The sequence below is a fragment of the Conger conger genome, chromosome 7 (assembly GCF_963514075.1).
Source record: "Conger conger chromosome 7, fConCon1.1, whole genome shotgun sequence".
Lineage (NCBI taxonomy): Eukaryota > Metazoa > Chordata > Actinopteri > Anguilliformes > Congridae > Conger > Conger conger.
This window is the reverse complement of record NC_083766.1, coordinates 32195964-32218831: the sequence shown is the minus strand read 5'-3', so window position 1 is coordinate 32218831 and position 22868 is coordinate 32195964. Positions and strand designations below refer to the sequence as shown.

Here is a 22868-nt window from a genome sequence, read left to right as displayed (position 1 = left end):
CAGTCATTTACCTTAACCACTACGTTACAGGCCGCCCGCGTAGAATACAAATAGTGTTAGAAAAAAAATGTGTTATGGTACTGATAATGTGTATGCCGTTTGCTGCCTCCTCCCTACCCAATAAAGCTGGTGAGTTGAAAGAATTAACACAGAAAATGCTGGGAGAAGAGGAAACCCAATTATTGAGTGACTGATACTTTGACCCCAAAGGATGAAAATATCCATATCAAAAACATGTACAATATCAGAAGGGACAAAATGAGAGATTATTTTATTCACTTTTGATTCTCCTACAAATTAGATAAGGGCACCCATGCCCAACCACCAAACACAGAAAAGAGCACAGTGGGAAAGATTCATGAAGCAATTTAACCATCTTCAATCTTCCAATGGTTTTAGCAAATGCTAATCTAGTAATCCAATAACATATTTCAGTTTTCCCACATTTTGAAATCAAAGAAAAACGCAATTTATACAGGCTATTCAATTGCTCCTCCTACTTGTCTGATTCATGATGAATTCAACTTTGGAAAAAAAAATACGAAAGGAAAATGAGAAGGGAAAGATTAGTGGCATTTATGTAACACTGTACAATAATGAATGGCCCCTTTCACCTAAATCTGCAAAACCATCTTTCCATATTTAGCAGATGCAAGACCACATTCATTTTACATTGTGTACAACTATATTTTATTATTCACTTAAAGGCCACCGTTAAAGCATTTTTACAACTCGACTGCAACAAAAGGAAAATAAGAAAAGCATCAACAAAAATTGGTTGCTCAATCCTTCCAAGCAACTAAGAAAGGCAAAAGATTTTTCTGCAACATATACACATTAAATATTGTACACGGTCCATGCATATGTGCACAGCCAGTTTTGTATTGTGTTTTACCTTTTATATTTTGTCAGTGTGTGGAGAGGTGTGGCGTTAGCCATTAGTGCATTACAGTCCTGGTTTATAGTAGATCTCCAGTCTTTGCAGGGCTCAGCCAGACTTGAAGAGCAGGATGGCCACTTGCCCCAGGTAGAAGTAGATGAAGTGCTTTGTCTCATGCGTTACGTAGCTCCCGAAGTTCCTTCCCACAATGCAATGCCATGTGGGATTGTACTTCTTGTCAAACTCCTACAAAAATTACGTTTGCAGTTTAAAAAAAACATTCCCATGGTTTACACAAATCTAGATCTACTCTTACAATATCAACCCAGAACACTTTAAAAGCCCAAGCTTAAAGTCACCTTCTTAATGTATGCAGCGATATCTTTCTCGATGTTGAACTTCTCCATGGCCTGGGTGGCACAGTCCACAGCATCCTGCTGCATGTCCTCGGACATGTCAGCATTCTTGATCACAGCCTTCCTGTCAGCCATGATGTCTGAAGAGCAGACAGGCAGGAGACGTTGAATCATGCATGACTCAAATTTTAAAAACAATTTAACCAAGATTGAGTTACCCTTCATCAGGCCAGTTTCCTACAATGATCAATACCCTTCCTGGCTTGTCAACACACACGAATATAACAGTTGTATTAATGTCCGCCATCTTTTAGTTTCACTATTAATCATTCCAAATGTACTGAATATTTAAACACTGGCTTTACATACATTAAAATGTTCTAGACTGGAAGCTTATTCAATGCTGGGAAGCCTGGCTTTAGAACAACTTCTTTCAAGAGTATCCCAGGACTCAGAACACCTAACCCAGAGAAAACCCATGAGATAATGGTTGATGAAATCATTAAAACTGCCACATATTAAAGACTCTGGTCACCAAGTCCATCAGAATTACTCAGGTGCAAGAAGCATCCTGAAATGCAACGAAAGGCTTGGATGCAGGGCCATGAATGCCGTAGGATAAATGCGAGCTTCAAAACAACATTTACATGGAAATTATTTTTGTGACCACTGCATAACATGTCCTTATTTACCACCATCAATAAGTAGGAACAGAAACATTGGATGATTACCACAATTTCACCTTGAGATTCTCTATGATTACTGATGTCAGGTGGGGAAATGCCATTCTAGCTCATATATATACATTAGACACAGCAATTACTTGTCCCTTTCGATACCTTTTAAATTTTGTGTTGCCAGTAACAGCCACAGTTGCTTGTTGCTTTAATGATGTTCAGTGTACTGTTTAGCAGCAATTGTTAGTGATTATGCAACCAATGTGATTTGACCAAATCAGACTGCCGCTTCGACTTTACTAGAGAGCAGAGTCTTTAAAACACTGGGGAACCAAAGGCTCAGATATGTAGTTGGTGCTCAATTGGTGCTGCAGATTTCGCAGAGCTCTTTACACTTGCAGCAAGAGATAATTATCTGAAGCATTTTGTGGAAAACACCTGAATACACAGATTGTGTGGGCAGTTGCAATGCATTTGGTCTATGAAAAGATGTGATGCTGCAATTGCTGCATTAAAATGCAAAGCTACCTCATTTCTCTCAATACAAAAACACAATTGCGTCTAAACGCATGATATTAAAGATACATACGTGTGCCCGCATTTGTCTTGAACAGGAATTGAAAAGTACCATTTAAAGTTCTGCTCTTTCATTTCAATATAGGCTAATGATGCAAGTTTGATGAGCCTCTGAGAAAACAGAATTTATTAGGAGCACAATTTTGACTAGTATAAATGCATTATCTTTAGCAAAGTATTAACTGCCATTTTAATGAATCCTTGGTGCAATAAACTAAACCGGTTCTTTCAGAGAACACTTAGAGTACAACTTGACTGAACTAATCCACAGATGTTCTTAACAGAAACGTGACCAGAGAATCCAATAATGTGCATGCAGCACTCAAACTAAATTAACACATTGTGTTGTTCAAATATACCTGCAGTGTTAAAGTCTCTGAAAATACTACTTCAAATCGCCATTCGTTGCCAAATCAAATCAGTTGAGCAGTCCTAGTGGGCTGACATGGAGCAGAACTCGGCCTACTAACTCGCTTTGTGGAGCCAACTAACGAAATCCGTGAACAGCTATAATACTTATGTGATGTAGCCGAGACAATGGCGTTTAGACAAATATAGGCAAAAGTGTATCATGAAGCTAATAAACAAGCAGTAGGCTAGTCCGTGTTGGGTGCAATCGTCAGGTGAGAAAGGCCAGAATCCATTTTGTAAACCGATTTAATGGGGTCTGCAGAATATATACATTCAACTTTCCACATGCAAGTAGCAACCACCCCAAGATTACAAATTACATTTGCAAGACTTGAGTTCTGTAGCCTACAATGTTTCGCAAATCCGTTGATTAGAACACAAATAATCGTCCACTGTTAAAACACGATATTTGAGTGCCTTAAATTCTCGGAAAAGAATTATACGCAAACCAAACTGAGAATACCAGATTCTTGTACCCGTTCGCCGAACATAAAATGCAAGGATCCGCTATTCCTTTCAGGTTGCACACATCCTTGCTCGGTAGCCTAGCTACTACATAGTAGCCTACACTACTCATTACGCACGCACGCAATCATTCCCTTTCAGCTGCACGAGTGAATACGAAGTCATGGCACATTAACTTGGTACAAATAAGTCCGCTATAGTTTCATTTATAGGCCTCTTGACCCCTCGCCTCGGGCACAAGCTTTAGTTGCGAGTTAGCCTACTGAAATTGCCGGTTAACATTCATTGAGGAGGGATGTATTGGCAACCATCAGAAGAGATCAAAGTCGTGCATTTAACGACCTTGATTTTTTTTTTTTCTGCGTTCAAGCAAACCAAGGGATGCTGAAAAATATAAGCGGTTCATCACTGACGCGTCCTTGCCGTGAGACTCGCTTGAAATGTATTGCAACGCACAAGCATTAACACATGTCAGCTACCAACAATCTTGCGAAGAGCGTCATTGTATCCTGGTGTAGCCCAAGATAGATAAGCCCACCCTGCATGGTTTAAACCATTCGTGGAATTTCACACCCTTTTCCTCTTCGGAGTACTTTTAACTCATGGCATATGCATAGCCTATCCGTAGTGATGCCCCAATAGGCATACGAACGGGAGAATATCCTACACAAATGGCCAATGCATTACCGCAGACCCGGCGTTGCACATGTTTTTTTATGTTCAATGAAGTGGCCGTTTTTTTAGGATCACGCCGCAACGCACAATTGAAATTTACTAGAACGACGTCAATAGGGCACGGGATCTTATCTAAACAGCATTCTGAATGCATTTCTACGACCAGAGTACGAAACGCATTAACATACATGTCTAATTTCTTATCACAAACCAGTAATTAATAAACAAAGTAAAGTATCTTTCATAAGTCTTTCCATTAAACTTACTTAACACATTCCGATCAAATGCTTCAGCTCTATGACATGACATGCAAGAAATATAATATCACTCACCCTCAGCTGATATTGTTTAGTTAATATAAAGACAGGTCTTGAACCTTTATCACCTCGTTAGGTTGGCGTTGCTTGTTTGCTGATTCGATGTGTGCCTTGCTTTCCGTTAAGATTTGCTGGTAGCAGATATGCGGGTATCTGCCCAGCTAAAGTACCTCCCCCGCCCACCGCACTGCCGCACGATACCACCCCTCCTATTGGTTGAGAAGCAGCCTCTCCCCGCATACTGCATGCATTTTCCACTTGCTCCTCTCTGTCCGCATCTTATTTCAGCCCACAATGCAATGGGGGTGCGGTGGAAAGGTGAGGATGTGGTCTTTCAAGCCAAATTCTAGACGTGCCGAATAGTGGGTAACCTAACGACGCAACATCAAATGTTGACTCCGCTCACATTCGATTTAATTATGATTTACGGTGTTCTCATTAATAACGCCCGGAAAACTTTCTATATGTACCTGCTATCAGATCCAGCCATGAGTTATAGAAGTAGGCCTACCCCCACCTGTGGACATCTAGAACATCAAATTTAAGGCCATCATAAGGAGCTTTACATACAAATTCAACCATAATATCTGACTTACAGCTATATTTATGTATGCCGTCTAAATCCTTAGCCTGCAGACAACCTTGCATCACTATGACAACTACAGTCCTTACAACACTAACATGCAGCGTCAGACCTAACGCATCACTACCTATTGGATAAATGTCCTGATAAACCTGATCTGTGAAATAATTTACATTCCCACTTGTCTCCCATTTACTACTTACTCATGCAAAATGGTGGGCCTTTTCTTAATTATGCCATAATCAGTTATATGTATGCATGTGTATCTTACATAACATGCAACTTTTAAACCATGTTTTTAACAAACGCATATTAAGATTTATGTTCTGGGTAATCACCTGCGAGTTTAGCAGGAATGCTCATCATTTCCCACATTTCAAACTTTTTTGGGGGGTGAATGAAACCCTTCACAGTTGGGAGTTATGGTGCTATGCATCAATTGCAATCTGCAACTAGTGATATTGCTCACTAAGTGAACATAACGATTGAAAGATTTTTTTATACATATATTAAAAAAACACATGGGTTTTTGTATTAATATAATTTGTGCAATGAAATCTTGATTTTGTAGCTATCAATGGCATGCTTTGGCATCATATCTGTTAAGATCAGCAGAATACCCATGCAGTGGTTTCCTACAATCCTATTTTTGTGCATTAGTGGTGCCAAAAAATACTTAAATGACACATTGCCTTTTGTTTAGTTAGCCGTTTAAAAATTCTGAAACCAAACACTGTCAGTTCTCCAATTAAGAGCTGTAACTACACTATACGTTATATCCAATCAGTCCCTTCAGGTCAATCTTACAATTAAAGGAACAGGTCTAGCTTTATAAATGTACAATCCTGCTTAGTCCCACTCATTTTAAACCACAAATACAGTTGAACTGAAGTTAAGTTGTATCACGCATTCATCAATGGTGTGACAGACACTCTGAATCCGTGCTCAAATCCCGAGTCCTCACGGGCCAAAAAGTGCTGATTCTCCACCCTCCCTTTACCTGGGAGTCAGGTGTGAAGACAGTCTGGCCAATCAGTAGCACCAACTGTCCAGTTAATTACCTGGGAGAAAAGAAAACCAGGGCCTGATTTGAGTATCCATGCCCTCAGTGAAATCTTACCATGCATGTATCATTCTTAGACTCCCATTTTTTCCCCATGGAAATGTACTGTGTAGCTAAATTTGCAGACCTTTAAATTGCTAATTGCTATTTCAAAGGGGGATCACCAGTCCAAATAAATTTGACGTGAATCAGGATGCATTTTGGGGGGTATAGTCATTCCTTGCACGCTGACTGCAGCAGCTCAATCACACGATTGCAGTCCCTGACATGGCCAGATCTCCATTGGTGCACTTTGCTCAAACGAAAACCATCACTCGAAACAAAAAATGCAACCTGTACATTTCAGTGCAGACTTTTCCTGAGATTAGATGTGCTGTTCTAAACGGCAGTTTGCGAGCTGAAAGTGAGCAGAGTGGAAAGCTTGCCCTGAAACCGATGACTGGTCTCAAGCAGTTCAATTGGAAAATGTTTTGCTATGGCTTCCATGCTGAACATTGATACTCCCAAAAGCTTGCCATGTTTTGCAGCAGGCTTTGAGGCTGGTTTGCTCCCATTTGGTGGGTATTTCAGGGGTGTAGTCCGAATCAGTAATGACTAGGGGTGCGCAGCAAGTTTCAGGTTTTAGTGGCAACTTCTACTTTTACTTATTTAATTAGCTCAATCATGTCTAAATCTGTATGTATATAAGCACCAGCTAGTCACAGACTGCAGGTGTATCCTAAAGATTTTACTGTGATCCAGTACAGGAGTGAACCAGTGTAGTTTATGGAGCGGTCAGAGAACTTAGGAAAAATTAAGGTAATTGTTTCAAACAAAAACCAGCACGTAGATCGGCTCTCCAGGACCGGAGTTGCACCCCTGACGTAGACCTATAGCAGGGGTGCACAGCAAGGTCTAAACCATTTCAGGATTTTGTGGCAACTTCGGCTTTTAATTACTTAATTCGCTCATACTGCCACTTGGTCATTTGTATTAGCACCAGCTAGTCACAGACTGCAGGTGTATCTTGAAGATTTCACTGTGATCCAGTGCAGGAGTGATAATCTGTGGAGCTGTCAGAAAACTAAAATGAAAGTAATTGGTTGGAACAAAAACCTAGATTGGCCCTCCAGGATGAGTTGTGCACCCCTGACCTATACTTTAAAGCCCTGAGAATGCTTCTCTGGCACCATAGGAGCAAAGCATACTGACCCATCTGCCCACAGTTTTCCTTTAAATAAAAGTTTTGTTGGGGCTGAAAACGACCCAGTTTTCTGATGTTTTCCTTGATTATCAAATAAACAAAAATACTTAATACTGTCAGATAATAGCCAGCTCTCCTCAATTAGTCCATTTAGCAGGTCATTTTATTTGCATTGCAAACATTCACATCAACATTTGTGGATACATGTAGGTACGGTTCCTTCTCTGCATTTCCTGAGAATATTCATGGCAAACATCTACAATCATGTGATTTTAAAACACATAATTGGCTCGGTTATTGCCGACTACGCTGAAAGGCTACAGCAGTAGTTAAACAGTGAATCTTAATTTTATTTTTTTGTGTATTAAATTTATTGGACTAAATCCAATCTAACACCTTGTGAAACATGTCAATTATTCAAATGATTGGCGCTCTTGTTCAAGTTCAGTAACAAAATGAAAATGGTTTGAGACCAATAATCAGTTTAAAGGAAAAGCTTCCATCCCAATTTTCAGCTTAACAACAGTCACCGGTTTAAAGTTTAAAAATAAATAAAAACCGTAAGTCATTCAAACTCTGAAAGAGGTTATGGTATGTAACACTTTATTGAGGGGGCGGGGGGTTGTTAACCACTACAAACTACAAAAGGAGAAATAGCCAATTGAGTACAGCAACATTTTCCTTGTGGCAATCAGCAACAAGGAAACAGACATTTTATTTTTTTTTTCCAAACCTGAAACTACAAAAAAACCCAACCCTCCCCATTAAATTCCCTTCTATTTACCAAGCTCCTCATGCGGATTCCATCCAACGAAATTGATCCAGCCTCTCGGTCCTTGCTCTGCTCCACTCAAACAAAAATAAAAAAAATTAAGCCGAATCCCATGTGCGCACATCTTTGGGGTTCCACGAAAAAACAAAAAACAAAAACTTAAATTTGGTATTTTGGGTAGCCAATTGAAAGAAGTGGTTTTGAAACTCCATAAATGCTTTTTGGTGAGGGGGGAATCCACTCCTACGGTTCCCGGTAAATTGATCCCGCTCCATGTATCCCGCTCCTTATCCTATCCTATCCTGATTATGAACTGATCCAATGATCCGGCTCCAAGGATTGGGCCCCAGTGGGCCCCTCCTCCAATCCAAACCTTTGAATACCAGCAAATCAAAAAGAAGGAGGCAACAAGTTAGAATCAGGACCAATAAAAAAAACGTCTCCTTAAATTATGCATCCAGGAGGAGATCATATGGCTGGATATCAATTTTTTCAAATAAAGTTTAACCAAAAAGCAGGATACCAGACAATGATCAGCTCCGAAGGCAACTCTGAACAATTTTAAATCGGGACAATTGGCTCCTTGCAATGGTCTACACATTACAGTTGAGGCCAATGAAATTGCTACCCATTTTTTAAAAAAAAAGAAAAAAGAAAAAAAATTCAGAATCAGATTTTCAGGTTTTCAAATCCGAAATACTCAGTGCCATAGCAAATTGCAATTTTTCTGTCAATTTACAATGCTGTGGGCAGTCCAATGCCTTTAACAAAATAACAGAAAAGCCTCTAAATTTCTACTTAATAGAAGGGTAGGTGGGGGAGGGGTGGTAATCCTTGCCTTATATTGTACACAAGTATTCTTACATTCAGTCGTACATGAAGACATGCATGCTTAGCAGTACTGATCCATGAAAAGGGGACAGGGTGAGAAAGTAAACAAAGTACTTAAGTGTCAGGCGCAGTATTATACAAGTTAACTGTTGGGACATTGTTTAATAAAAAAATAAAAAATCAATACTGCCAAGTTTTTAGATGTGACTGAAGCACTTGCTGTCATACCATTGCCTCCTTTATTGATCTGACTGCTCCTCCTCCAAATACGCTTTGATTATCCTAATATGAATGAACTCTGCTGCACAATCCTTTATTCCAAAGCATTCTTTAATCCTGCTCTTCAGATGTCTATAGAAAGACACATGAAAAGGTAAAAGAGAACAGTTTTGCAATATGGTTCCCAGCTCCCATACAAACACCGACCCCTCCCCCCACAAACTAACCTCCCACCCACAAGAGAAAAGAAAATCAAAAACACCCGACAACTCAAAGCATTCGAACAAGACCCTGCAGTCAGTTTGTAAATACCAAAGGGGGGAGAAGACCGAACAGCCAGTTAAAAAGCAGTTTACGCAGGACAAACAGACAGGGGAGGACAGGGCGATGGGACGTAGGGGAGGGGGTGAGGGGAGGGAGAGGAGAGGAGACGCAGGGACATACCCACATTCTAGACTTCAACAAGCTCATTAGCATATGAAATGGGGGGTGGGGTGGGGGGGGGGGGGGGATGGAATTGAAAAAAATCGGTAGCAAACTTTAATAAAACGGGGAGGAGGGGAAAAGGTAAAAGCAAAACAAAAAACAAAAAAAGTACAACTTGTGGGTCCACCAGAAGAGCGAGACGTGGAAGATGAAGGCGGAGCTTAGGTACGAGAGCGGGAGCGGCTGTGGCGTGGAGAGTAGCGCGGGGATCCTCTGCTGCGGCGCTGCTGGGAGTAGCTGCGGCTGCGGCTGCGGCTGTTGCTGCGGCTTCGGCTCCTGCTGCGGGACCGGGAGCGTCCGTAACTCGGGCTCCTGGGGCCGTCCACTTTCACCCGGATGTACGCCGTCTCGCCCTGACGGACACCAAGAACACTCTCTCGTGAAGAAAGACAACCGTCTGCGGCAACTGCCGTATCGGCCGGTCACATTTGAACCCGCCCCGCCCCGACCCTGCCCCCTAGAAAACCTTTCTGCGTCCATTATGACATTCAGTACTAGCGGCACCAAGACTTCCTCCTGCAATTGCCAGAGGGTTCCCCAAAAGACCCCTGTCAGCAGGCGTGGCACCAGCAGATGTTTCAGAGAGCAATTAAGGCTGAAACATGAGCAATTCAGTTATGGGGAAGACAGCACATCAGAGGCAAAGAATGTCCATTACCATATAGCTGGGGAGAAAAAGGTCATTATTGTATAGAAATATATATATTAAACTGGCAAGAACATCTCAGGCCCACTTTAATGAAATTCAGGTAAATTCATGCAATTCGGTGCATTATATATATCCCCCATTTTTAATTTGGCAGATTTGCGGTTTTTGGCATGACAAGACAAGTTTTTGTCCACAAGAGACAATGAAATACATTCCAGCCAATTTGCTAACATTAAAAGAAAAGAAAAAAGTCCAAAAGCTACGCACTGTGTATCCAATGGTGACCCAGGTAAATCTCAAACCTACCTCATGTGATCGGAATTTAGTGCTATCCAGCTTTCGATGTGCGTAGGCCATGTCTTCTTTGCGCACAAACTCCACAACACCAGTTCCATCTCGGAAAACGTCAGCGTAACATACATCACCTGCTTCACGCATGTGATCCTTTAAATCCTGCCAGCTACCGCTTGGAGGAAGCCCTGCAAGGAAGGACAGAGGTACATCATTACTACAGCAAGTCAACATATTCAACAGTCCCTAGGCAAGATACAGCTGCAGATTGCTCGGAACAATATCATACATAGCCCACAGGAGTGATTGCCAAATCTAATGTGGCCAATGGAACACGCACTACAAGCTACATGTAAACAGTACACATTTTTGTGCAAGCTACAGAAACAATAGTCTGCGTCAAGTTTGAAACTAAAATGGTGGCCTACTTGGACAAACACACTTACCTGAAACGATCACTCTGTATTCGGAGCGTCTGGATGGGGGTCCATATCTGCCCCTGGGGGTACCGGCTCCTCCGCCCCCTCTCCCGCCACCCCTACCGCTCCTCGGAAATTCGACTCGCAGGCGGTATCCATCATAATCATAGCCATCCCGTCCATACACAGCGTCCTCTGCATCTCTGAAAATAATCATTTCGAGATGATTTTGAGCTGCCAATAGCAGATTCACCGTACACAACACAACCCTTACACTTCCTGTTTTTCTAATTCCCTTGAACTCCACGCCTCCAGTTTGCACACCCACCTTGCTTGCAAAAAACAAAGAAAGCAACTTGTTAACTAGCTGCGTTAACCATGTTAACTACGGGTCATTAAGTTACGGCGCCCCTTGTCCTCCAATCACATGTGCATTACCTTGATTTCCGCCATGTGATAACTCGCTGTGAAAATCCAGCACTGGATAGATTCTTAGTCACATGGCAGTCAGAAGCAATATAATCTCCCCCATTTGGTCACCCAAGACCTAGTGTTAAATTGTATGATTTTATGCAAGTTCTCACATTCTCTGGTCGTATAACCTAGCTAAAAGTTACTTCTCAAACCCCAATAGTACTCAACTAACGCTTGCGCCTGAATAAGACATCGAAACTCGTGGTGGTCGAAAACGTTAGCCAACTTATCCAAGGTTAACGTAGCTAACGGTTAGCCATCTTAAATTCCAAACTTAAAATTCGCGCCCCATTTTTAACGTTACTTCATGTTAGCAATCTAACCTTTGTTTGCTACCAATCAACAAGTTCGCATACGAACGTTAGCTATCCGTATTGTCAGCTAGCTAGGTGCTTGTTTTAAATAGCAGTATCAAACCAATCAACAGAAAACGGGAAGGTTTTCTAATTATTATTTCCTCCGAATTCTTACCGAGTTATTGGGTAATTTCACAAAAGCAGGCGTATCAGATCTAGCCAGCGTTGGAGGCACCTGGCATTTCCTCAACTTTTCCGCGATCTTCACCTAGCTAGCTAAGTTAGCTTAGCGACCAGTTAAGACCAACATTAGCACGCAACACACGTAGCCTAGCTAGTGCTAACAAACGGTAGTTCTCCACGAGAATTTGCACACCAGTCGTCTTACCTTGGATCCTCAAATTCCACAAAGGCAAATGGTGGTCCTCCCCTACGAGTTTTCAAGTCGATGTCTCGGATCGCCCCATACTTGTAGAAAACGTCCTCGACGTCCTTAGTACGAATATCCGGAGGAAGATTCCCCACATAAATTCGGCAATCGTTATTTCCAGCCGGGCCTCGGATCACACCGCCACCAGACATCTTTTGTGTTGTAACTAGCGTTACCGCAAACAAATTAACTAATCAGCCCGTGCAATTCACAGTTCACTCAACAAAACGTTGGAAAATGAAAGGTTGACGACTGCTCTGAACGTAACAAGTAAGATCACGATAACACTACAGCGGAAATTCTCGTTCTTTGAATTTTTTTACACACTCTTTAAGATGGCGCCGACGTTCTTCCTTTTTGAACCTCCGTGCTCAACGCGGATGAATACTGGTAACAAAAACGGTTTGCTTTGCGCTCCAAAAGCACGCCCGATAAAATAGTCCCTTTCTCGCTACTACTGTAAATAAGAGCTGCAGTTCCAACTTCCTGTTCACGTAACAACGTCAGATCACTGTAGGATAGTCCAACTACACCGAAATTAACTCGCGCGTTCCAGTGCACAAACTGCTGGAAAAAAATAATGTCTGCGACATTTAACGGACAGAGAACTACCGAAACCACAACCTCATGCCCCGCCCACCAGGTTTTAAATTACCGCGTGCATGAACCAAGTGTATCAGGCTGGAAGGCGGAGCTTGAGTTTTGGGAGTTCAGTATATTCGTGCAATTGCATGTCTGTCCTTTAATATATTTATACAAAACTATAAAAAAACAAGTTTGTGGTTGAGTATCTTACTATAGTATACAAACAACACATTACTTCATTGCAATACACTGTTGCAATAATCAACAATCCGGTCTGCTATGTAGCTTGTTGCCTTTGAACCCAACAACTTTTCTGTGCGTTTCGCGCTACTCGCCCCAGTATGGGTCTGGGGCATCTGCGCAGTTTATGCCTAGACTGCGCCATCTTGCTGCATGCACATGACAAAGAAATAACCGACACGTGCAGAAACCGCGCGGACAATCGCAGTATCATAATGCAAAGTATTGCGAGATACCCAGACTACTACACTGGAGGGAACAGTACTATACACCCTAATCGGGAGAGAGCTAAAAAAATAAAAAAATAAATGAGGGCACCGATTTATCATACATCTGCAAAAATCTACCCTCTTATTCTCTGGAAATGATACAAAACATTAAACTGGTTCAATATGAAGCAAAGTGTAAGAAGTCAATCTTGCCAACAGAAACGGAAAATATAAGATAACGAATCTACAAATAAATGCCACTAAAATGGCAACTATTAATTATTGCAAGGCCATTTATAACTGACACATTTATTAGAGTTTATACATTGTGTAACATGTAGTCATAATTTAAGTGGCACAATGGCATAAATTACAAAATGTGAACCAAGTTGGAGTAAATTAATCTCAGAAGGACATGCTGAGAGCCGGCTGTGGATTTGCACTTGCAAACTCGCATCTTCGGTCAGGGGAAATGTTCAAAAAGTGGCAGAAGCTACTTTACTTCCCATCCCCCACTTACTCGAAGATGGCCTCATTCATTGCGGCCTGTCAACCCCATGCACCCTTTTTATCAGCCCGTTTGCAAGGCTGTCGGATTGCTTTGTCTCAATGCTGATTGGATGGTAACCCCTCCCAGTATCGCAGTCTCTCAGGTAAATTGCCATTGTCAACTATATCTCTTATAACTACTCTTTATCTCTAGTGCTAGCATTGCCATTCACTTCTTAAATTTGAGTCATTGCAGTGCCCTTGCAGTAGGTACAAGGTCCATAAACATGGTTTCGATTGCCACAACAAAATGAGAGGCAAACAACACAGCTCAATAAAGACCAAAGATGCAGTCGTTTCATTCAGCAGAACCCTTATTTGTCCAGAATAAGGGCTATAGCACAAAAAACACCAGTGTTAAAACAGTTACAAATAAATACAATATAGAAAAAAAAAAGTTAAATCTGAAACATTTTCCCATTTTGACTAGTGGTTGCAAAATCTAATTCTTAACAGTGCACTACACAAATATGTGTATTTTTCTTTTGGAATGCCCTATAGTGTTTATCAGCACTCATTGCCCCAACCTCTGCCATTGATTTGGGAGCGCGCAGAGAAGCATGTGCTCATTGTCTTCGAACCACATGATATTAACCGTATTTTTATAAGTAGGTCTGCTAAATTTTGAAATTATTCTCATTACACCACAGTGAATTTGAACCACTCGTGCACAATGAGGTGCCATCTTCCCGGCCGACTTCCCATCTCTGGGCGACACTTGAGCCAAGTGTGCATAACTGTCGGCACAGTCCGGATTTGATACCAGACTGTCCATCATTACAACAGTGCCTTAACAGGAGGAGCCACCCTTGCACACCACATGTGTTCATTTGTAAGTCTGTGTGTGTGGTCAGAGGGCATCGGCGCGGTCAGAGCGCATGTAGCACGGTCTCTCAGTCTCTCTTGGTGCGCTGCTCTGCGCGTCTCTGCTGGAGCTCCCCAGCCATCTTGAGCAGGGAGAGCAGGATGGGGACGCACATGGGCAGGAAGAGGGGGATGTAGATGGCAAACTTCTGGTCGTCGGGGAAGTAGAGCAGGTGCAGCAGGGACGGGTCGAAGAAGGCCCTCTCGGACGCCAGGATGGCCTCGCGGCTGTACTGCAGCGCGAAGGCCAGGTTCCCCGCCTCCAGCTCCGCTACCGCGGCCTGCAGTGACGTCACAGCGCTGTACACCTGAGAGTAAAGAGTGGGAGCGCAGGGGTGAGGGCCCACACCACAGATGCTTGCCCCAGGGTCTGGGGTACTGCAGGGCCCCAGGGTCTGGGTACTCCACACATGGCTGATTAGTCATTGCAGGTGAAGTCATTGCATCTGGTTTTGTGGGTCACAACCGGTTGATGACTTTTCATGTGAAGACAAAAACTAACAGACTCTGAGGCCAGAACCAGCATTGTAAACTACAGAGCTACACACTTCCACAACAGGGTGTAGACTACTTTTGTGAGGTTTTATTTTCTTAACCATTCATTCTTTTGTATGCTTGTTGATTTATCCCTTTTTTAAACACTACATAGTTTTTTTATTTGAAAGATTAAAAAGAAAATGTGTATTGTACACCACTTTATTCAGATGGGGGAAAGCAGAGCAGGCTATAGATAGGGATGGGATCACAACACTGAAAGTGGCATGGGCAGGGAATCCAACCCTGGCCACTTGAGATATGTAGGTTTAATCAGAGACCTATGGACTACACCAAAGTCTCAAATTGTGGAATACAGAGGCAAATAAATTAATGATGGGTTTTTGTCCTAAACATGTTGCAGGGCACTGTCATCCTGCAGCACCTTCAAACCTTCATATCATTATTTCCCCCCGTACAGAACAAAAGCATAACTGATCGAAATGCACATTCAGCCGCTGTGCTACGAGGCAGCATTAGTCAGCAGTGCGGTGCAGCTCTCACTTGCTGTGCGATGTTGTCGTTGATGACAATGTTGCCGATCTGGTCGAGCAGCTGGGCCAGGGAGGTGATGGTGGTGCTGGCTGTGGCCACGTTCTCCACACTTCGGCTCCACAGCAGGCGGTCCAGCTCCCAGTCCGCCAGCCCCGCGCTGCCCGGGCTCTGGAGAAAGAAGCCAGGGGGAGGCCGGGTCTGCTGCACCCCCAGCATGAGCCTGGAAACGAGCATGAGCACATGAGTACACTGCAACCAATGAAGCGGAGTGCTTCACAAATACAGTTTGCCCGATTGGTCAAGCAATTAGGAGGCACTGACCGTAACTGGGCCAGGAAGACGCCCATCACACGCGCCATGTCAATATTCACGGAGACAGGGAACTCGGCATCTGGTCCGTAGTGATCGTTCACGTTGTACACCTTTAGTAGCAGAGAGACACAGTGAAAAACTAGAGATAAAAAAATCATAACATACAATTAAAAAAATTTATAATAAAAATTTCACTTTCTCATAAAGGAAAGTAGGGTTTTTTTTATTTATTTTAAATTTATTTTTTTATTTATTTTTAAATCATGCATTTTAAAAATGCAGGTTATTCCAGCCAGACCGCCCAGACACTGTGTGTACGCACCATGATGCCGCCCCATCGGGGGCTATGGAAGGCGTTGGTAGGCACCGTGTTTTTATTGCGGTTCCGGATAAAGAGCGGAGAGTGTTGGGCGTCGGGCACGTACAGGAGGAAGTTCAGCACTGGATTGGAAGAGGCTGCGTTGGACCCTAAAAAGGAGATGAGGACACAGCGTTGAGAAAAGGAAATGCTAGAAATTTCTACAACAAAAGGAGACAACCGCAACAAATCACGTGAGACAAAGGCCCACAATCAGAATGGCGGAGCGAGATATCGCTGGTGTCACGACAAAACCTTGTGGGCCCACTTGCAATCAATTCAGCAGGAGTTTCAGGCACAATTATAAAGCCTTAGACCACCAAACTGCATTACAGCAGCAACAGCTGGCCCTTGTCTCACAGATTAGGCGCGCAGAACTCATTGTTCCGCTAACATTCGTTAACATTTATTTGCTTCGCCCGCACCCTTATTTAGGGCAAATTAGCAAAATATATTCAATTCATTTTAGCACCAGAAGGCCCGCTTAAGAAAAATCAGGTTAAGCCGCCTTGCTTACAGCTCCAACACCAATGGGATTCTGGTAAGACCAAGGTCCCTAAACACTACTACTGCAATTATATTATAGTACAATTATATTACAGTTCTGCGTTCAAGTTCATAATTACATTACCACACTGATCATGCAAATAGGGTGCTGCTCAGGCAGTATTTTTAAAAGAAAGTTCGTACAAGATGATGCATTTGTGTTTTTGTATTAAACCACTTGTCCTAATGCCTTAAACCAGGGATACACAAATCTCAAATCAGGACTTGTTTAAACCTGGGACACTAGGTGGAATGAATTTGTCTTTTCAGATAAAACCAGCAGTTTTACCAGAAAATAAAACCAGCAGTAGAGTATCCCCGCCTTAAACTCTTAACAAGATTTGTTATGAGATGGAGCTCCTTGCACAGCTCCTGTCCCAGGATGATTCAAAACTTGAAAACCCCCACAAACCAGAACTTGGGGAAGTGCAGCAGGTTGAGTATCTGGCCACTTGTATGAAACATCTCCGCTTTCACTAAGGCATATGTGGGCCTGCAGGTATTAATGATAAGATGGAGACTCACCAAGCCTGGCTTCCACAGGGTTGATGACGTGCGCAAGGCTGTCTGCGCTCAGAGTGTATGCTGAAACGCCATTGTCAAAACGTGGGTTCACCCCCAGGACAGCGTAATAAAGGATCTGTCAGCATCCGAGAAGCCGAGGAAGAAATCAAATCAGCCACTACATAATCTACACACAGTACTCCACCGGAACGTGGTGATTAGAGATCTTACGACACTGCAAACACATTGATGAAAACAAACTGCTCATAGGTTGAAAAAGGTTATTTGCTCTCTATTATTTGCTCTTTATTATTATGAAAAACGTTTCAAACAAAATTTTATTTCAGTGAAATCCCAATGGGTTTCCCAAATGTTTTCTTGTAACTGAATGACCTTAGCACAAAGAAGATGAACAAACCTGTTGAAGAAGGGAGAAACCGTCTAATACCTTTTGTCAAACAAAAAGCGAAATGCCTCAAAATTGGAATGATTCTAATTAAATACTTTCGAATGTGGTATCCAACATCCTGCTGCCATTTAATCCCTTTGTTGTGGAATACTACAACTAGTCAAGTTACATTAAAGACAACAGCTATTTGTATGTAATGTAATTATTTCAGTACTTCTCCTTTCATACCTGTGAGTCCACAGAGAAGTTGGCGACAGGAGCCAGCTTGTCGAGCAGCGGCTGTATGTAGCTGCGCACCGCTCCCTCTATGTCCCACTGCAGCCTGTGGGACTTAGGGTCCGGGTTCAAGAGGCTGAAGGTGATCTCATAACCTTAGGCAATGGAGGAAGAAACCGTGTTCTGAGTTTCAAACTGTGAGACACTGGGCAGAGCCCAGATCAACAGGAGGGAGGCAGAGATGAGGCAAACGTTCCCATTCACAAACACATCCTTCTGCCCCAACAGAAATAATAATACGCTTGTCCGCATTGAACTAGAATAAATCACAATTTATAAAATCCATCGTGTAATTTTCATGCGCAGCGCTAATTCTTGTGCAGCGCTAAGTGTTTAATTAAGCCAAAAACACGTTACACACATACTATAAAAAGACTCAGAAATAGGTAATGTGCATCTTTAAAAATAGACAAAGGGAATGAGAGGAGGAAGAGAGAGAGAGAAAATCCTGACCTGGACTGGCCTTGAAGGCTCTCATGCTGTCGGCCAGCCCGTCTCTGCTCAGCCGGCTGACCCTGATCCTGTTGCTGAGTGCAGCGGTGATGTCACTGTGGCTGAAGGACATGGTGTGAACCACCTGCTCAATCCGGGGGTCCAGGACAGCCAAAGCCTCTTTCAGACCCCCGGCCAATCCCGACTGCCCTCGCAGCAGTGCTGTCCGCCGCTGGCCTACGTGCACTTTGACACCCTGCAGAGTCAGGAACGAAAGTCTGTCATTTATTCTGGGACTTGCTCACAATAATACCACTCAGATGACTGCAGTACTTATGTCAAAAGGCACTTGAGTCACATTGTGAAATGCAGGTCAGATAGGCCATTACAGTATTGGTTTGTTCAGTATTTTTTCTTTATTGACATAAGTTCAACCTGTGCTGTAAAGATAGAAGCAAAGATTTAATGGATATGGTTATAGACCATTAATAATAGATTGGTGCAGGCTAAAGCTTCTGATGCACACATAGTTGTAGAGTGTCATTGAATTTATTATGTAAATTGTGTCATATATTAATCAAAAGAAAAAAAACGAAGAAGTTTTTGCTCCTTAATGGCACATAATCACTCACACTCCAACACAAGAATCACTGCTAACTGAGGAAAGCAGCACAAATCAAAATGCATTGTGCAATTCGCAAATAAGAGCAGAACACCTGGTTCTTCCAAGTTTTAGGTAAATATTTGCAAAAGGTTAGGGAAAGGCAAATATTTTATCTTGAAAAAGAAAGCAGGAACAAGAGGCTTGCTTACTCTACCAACAGCACACAAATGTATAATTATAGTATTACATATTCTGTAAATAACCTGTTTCTCACTGGGCCAAAATAAAAAATAAAATAAAAATCACACTTCAGTTGAAGTTTTGAATGCCAACTTAATTTAGCCAGCTCACTTTTGTTCTAGTTTTTAAACCGGCTTTCATCCCATTCCAAATAGTGCTGATACTTATGCAGCTACCTCGATATTCCTGCTTTATGAAAATATGCTAAAAAGCATTGAGACTGAGCTCTGCACTGTTTCACACCAATAAAATATTTGACATTTAAGATATTAAGTCTATGCATCTTCAAATACAGCACATAACTATGAGATAGCATGCTCAGGAGTCCTGCCATTCTGTTCTCAGTTTGATCAAGCATGACAGAACATAGTCAAAGGGATCATCAAACATTCACAATATTTGGACAAGGGCGTGGGTCTAACGGCACTGCACCTCTGCCAGTAGCGGGGAGGATTCTGGGATCACGTACACCACCACTGAGCCACAGGGGCTCTCACTCAGCCTGTGCAGAGCCAGGTCAGCCTCTGTAAACAAGAGAGGAATGCAGAAAAAGAACAGATAACATCATTGGATGTTCTGATAACGATGGCAGTCACAATGAGGACACCCATCATTTTGCAAGAAACAACAGGGAGTATCCCAGCAAAATAAAATATCCAACAGTTTATTTTTGCCTAGTTATATAATTAAACATCATAAGGGAAATGTATTTTCCAAGTCCTCTGTCTTTTCAGGCAGTTGGAAGCCACTCCACTCTCACCCTGAGCTGTCGGCTGGCTCAAGGCATCTTCCTCCATGATAGTGGCCGTGCGGTACTTCGTCTCATACCTGTACTTCAGGCGTGTGTTTGCTGAGGAAGCGAGCAGAGTGAGCTATTTGGAGACTGCATCAGTGGTCAACGTTCATTACAGTCATGAGAAAAATCCCGGGGAAGATTACAGTCAGTCAGACATCTAGCCAACCCAAAATATACCTTAACCAGAGGAACTTCAAAAGGTCTATTTCTTTTGACGAGCACACAGTATATAATACATAGAAAAATTATATCCTTCATGGTTAGTCCTTTTGAAGTTTCCCTAACAACATACAGTTTTTAGTCAATATCAGCATTCCCTCCAATGTTGTTAGCTGGTTCACAGCACAATTGCGCTCCTTTGTTAATATCATAGTCTAACTGCCTCCCTCTAGCTCCCACAAGCCCCTCCTGAGCTCACCATCCACCTGGTGCTGCTGCTCCTGGGCCTGAGTCAGAGGAATCTTCTTCTGCTGCTCTGGGCTCAGGGTCCCCCGGGAGAACACCACTTCCACCTCCACACTAAGCTGGAGCTGAAACACAATGACAAAGCCTTTTTTAACATTGCAATGAGAAATCACAGTGCAAGGTTGCATTAATAGACTATAAAATTATAGAAATACAGTATGTAATTACTTTACATTTAGCTAATTTCAGAATAATGACAATTGTCATTTAGCTGACGCTTTCATCCAAAGCGACGTATAGCTGATTCTACTACGCATGGGACAATCCCCCCCGATTTTTTTTAGATTTGCAGGGAGAAATGTGTAACAATCAATGTCTCACAGTTCACAGAATGGCACTACTACTACTGCTATGCAAGACTCCAAACACTCCACGGAGGTGATATACCAAGATGGCGGTCGTAGCAACACATATTGGTTTGTACTAGAATTCACCATCTTTCAATCAGCTGTTACACATTATAATTATGCATAATTCTACTGAGAATTAAGGGGATGAACAACAAAGTCGTTCAGGAAATTATTAATTTAGGACAGCGGACGTAGAGTAAGACTTACCTGAAGGGAGTCCAGCTCACTGATCTGCGAGTAGGGAAGCCATGCACGATATGTTTCGGTAGTCTTCCACCAAAGTGGAATTCCCACTACGATCACCATTGCGGCAATGGAGAGAGCAGCATATCGCCCCCGTTGCCTTTCTGAAAACACAAGTAATCTTACTAAAACATTACTAATATATGTATAATAATAAACTGCTAGCTAGATGAATCGACATTTTCAGCATACATCCTCCGCTTCGGTAATTCAACAGGTATTGTAAATCACACGCTTTTTTACATTTGCATTTTTGGAATAAAGAGTTAACATTAGAATATATATGGTTGCACCTGATTTACAACAAGAAACAGCTAGCACATCCCTTACAAATAAGATTACATTCTTTACGCCTCATTTTTAAATTAACATCTGACCACTGTATTGCGATCTAAAGTTTTTTATTGCTATATATTTTTTTAAATACACATTTATGGAAACAATAAAAATCTCATTATTTGGCAGTATTTCTCTCACCGACTTCCGCGGTAGCCATTTCTCAAGGAAGACGACAGGGTACAACTCTATCCAATGAGAGTCGCAACCCAACCCCCGTCTATCCAATCAAAATTCAGCTGCAGCATTATTTTTCTCTTCTGTCGTACCGCGGAAGTACGGAAGCTTCGGAGGTCCAATCTCTGGTGATGTTATTTATATATTCGAATCATGATTTGAATGTTGGGTACCACGATCCTGAGGCAAAGTAACGACAGAAATGATTTATTGGTATTATTACGCTATATGAAATATTGTATAATAGATTTGTAAATAGCAAATATTTAACGTTAAAGCTATGCAATATCAAGGGCCTCATAACTAATTACTCTTCTATATATTTCAACTGTTCAAGTATGCATGATGGTTTTCGGATTTAATGATAATCGTGTTTATTTATAATTGACGACATGTTTGGGAACGTTGATAGTATTAATTAAAAAAACAACAGCATTACTGTATTTGCAAATAATGGCCTATAGATGGAGATATTCTTCGAATTCGAATGTAATCTTAAATGTTTATGTTTCCATTACACTAACTGGGGGGAAAAAGGTGTACAGATGCATTCACAATGCTAATTTTCTCTAGGTTCTTTTAGTGAATGCGTTTTCGAACGTCCAGGTTCTCTAAAAATTCCACTGAGTTTGTTGCGTAATCTGAATTTGTTGCGTAATCAGGTGGGTCAATTTTTAGCTAATGGAAACAAAATCAATATAGGATGATTTTCATTTTAAAGTTATATACACTACAGTGCCTTTATTTCACTTTTCATATTTTCAAAAAATAGATATAAATAGTATATATCTATTACAGTATATTGTGTAATGCTGCAGGGGTTTTAACTATTTTATTTATAGGCTGTGAATAAATTATTCTTATTCTCCCTTTGTTTAATAAAAAAAAGTTATTTATAATAAATTCCCATCTTTTTTTCAAAGTTATCCTCATCCTCCAAGTTTTCATATTAAATATACCATTCCTGTAATGAGTCGTCCTGACTTTATTTCTGATTGGTATGGTCTTTTTCAAATTTTTTGTGACTAGTGACTTGTTGCTATAGAAAGATTTTCAGGCACTATGTGCATCATGAAATGTCTCATTAAAAGACCCTACATGTATGGTTATGAGTTTTGATTCTTCATCAGGCTCACTGGAAGGGGCAGCATCATAAGGACTGCAGCCAAAATCAGATTCAGACAGAAGTGCTCCTCTGATGGACAAACTGCTGACTCCAGTGGATGGACACAGGATTGCCAAAGATTGAATTGTTAAAACATGTGCCAATAAACTAACCATTTATTTACAT

At 41.7% G+C, this 22868-nt stretch overlaps 3 protein-coding genes across 7 annotated transcripts; all 3 read right to left on the bottom strand.

The window, feature by feature from the left end:
• Positions 1-254: 254 nt before the first annotated feature.
• On the bottom strand, positions 255-8107 carry dynll2b (dynein, light chain, LC8-type 2b). 3 transcript variants are annotated; one of them, XM_061247286.1, is made up of 4 exons: positions 7971-8107; positions 5941-6001; positions 1240-1376; positions 255-1126 (listed from the first exon to the last, which is right to left on the bottom strand). In XM_061247286.1, exons 3-4 carry the CDS (start codon positions 1369-1371, stop codon positions 989-991), a joined length of 270 nt encoding a protein of 89 aa, XP_061103270.1. In that variant the 5' UTR covers positions 1372-1376; positions 5941-6001; positions 7971-8107; the 3' UTR covers positions 255-988. The 3 variants fall into 3 exon arrangements, with proteins under 3 accessions (XP_061103270.1, XP_061103272.1, XP_061103269.1); XM_061247288.1 differs by lacking the exons at positions 5941-6001; positions 7971-8107 and adding an exon at positions 4426-4575; XM_061247285.1 differs by lacking the exons at positions 5941-6001; positions 7971-8107 and adding an exon at positions 4373-4532.
• Positions 7773-12693, bottom strand: srsf1b (serine and arginine rich splicing factor 1b). 2 transcript variants are annotated; one of them, XR_009709071.1, is made up of 5 exons: positions 12012-12693; positions 10881-11056; positions 10450-10622; positions 9018-9847; positions 7773-8331 (listed from the first exon to the last, which is right to left on the bottom strand). XR_009709071.1 is itself a non-coding variant. In XM_061247284.1 (4 exons), the coding sequence occupies exons 1-4, from the start codon at positions 12203-12205 to the stop codon at positions 9656-9658; spliced, it is 735 nt and encodes a 244-aa protein (XP_061103268.1). In that variant the 5' UTR covers positions 12206-12693; the 3' UTR covers positions 7773-9655. The 2 variants fall into 2 exon arrangements, 1 of the variants encoding a protein (XP_061103268.1); XM_061247284.1 differs by having other exon boundaries at positions 7773-9847.
• A 673-nt stretch (positions 12694-13366) lies between these two features.
• On the bottom strand, positions 13367-21618 carry pigs (phosphatidylinositol glycan anchor biosynthesis, class S). Of its 2 annotated transcripts, XM_061247676.1 has the most exons (12): positions 21542-21618; positions 21029-21168; positions 20425-20536; positions 19971-20060; positions 19643-19734; positions 18388-18622; positions 17887-18029; positions 17271-17385; positions 16164-16309; positions 15851-15951; positions 15539-15749; positions 13367-14808 (listed from the first exon to the last, which is right to left on the bottom strand). In XM_061247676.1, the coding sequence occupies exons 1-12, from the start codon at positions 21558-21560 to the stop codon at positions 14530-14532; spliced, it is 1683 nt and encodes a 560-aa protein (XP_061103660.1). In that variant the 5' UTR covers positions 21561-21618; the 3' UTR covers positions 13367-14529. The 2 variants fall into 2 exon arrangements, with proteins under 2 accessions (XP_061103660.1, XP_061103661.1); XM_061247677.1 differs by lacking the exons at positions 21029-21168; positions 21542-21618 and adding an exon at positions 20645-20827.
• Between the last annotated feature and the right edge of the window lie 1250 nt (positions 21619-22868).

Coding starts and splice junctions, on each gene's coding strand:
- srsf1b (XM_061247284.1), bottom strand. CDS start 12,205: ATGTCTGGTGGCGGTGTGATCCGAGGCCCGGCTGGAAATAACGATTGC. Junction 11,057..12,011: donor GTGGAATTTGAGGATCCAAG/GTAAGACGACTG, acceptor GATTATTTTCAG/AGATGCAGAGGACGCTGTGT. Junction 10,623..10,880: donor ATACAGAGTGATCGTTTCAG/GTAAGTGTGTTT, acceptor CCTTCCTTGCAG/GGCTTCCTCCAAGCGGTAGC.
- dynll2b (XM_061247286.1), bottom strand. CDS start 1,371: ATGGCTGACAGGAAGGCTGTGATCAAGAATGCTGACATGTCCGAGGAC. Junction 1,127..1,239: donor TCGCTGCATACATTAAGAAG/GTGACTTTAAGC, acceptor TAATTTTTGTAG/GAGTTTGACAAGAAGTACAA.
- pigs (XM_061247676.1), bottom strand. Junction 18,623..19,642: donor CCTCCCCGCTACTGGCAGAG/GTGCAGTGCCGT, acceptor CTGACTCTGCAG/GGTGTCAAAGTGCACGTAGG. Junction 15,750..15,850: donor GTCTTCCTGGCCCAGTTACG/GTCAGTGCCTCC, acceptor GCTCGTTTCCAG/GCTCATGCTGGGGGTGCAGC.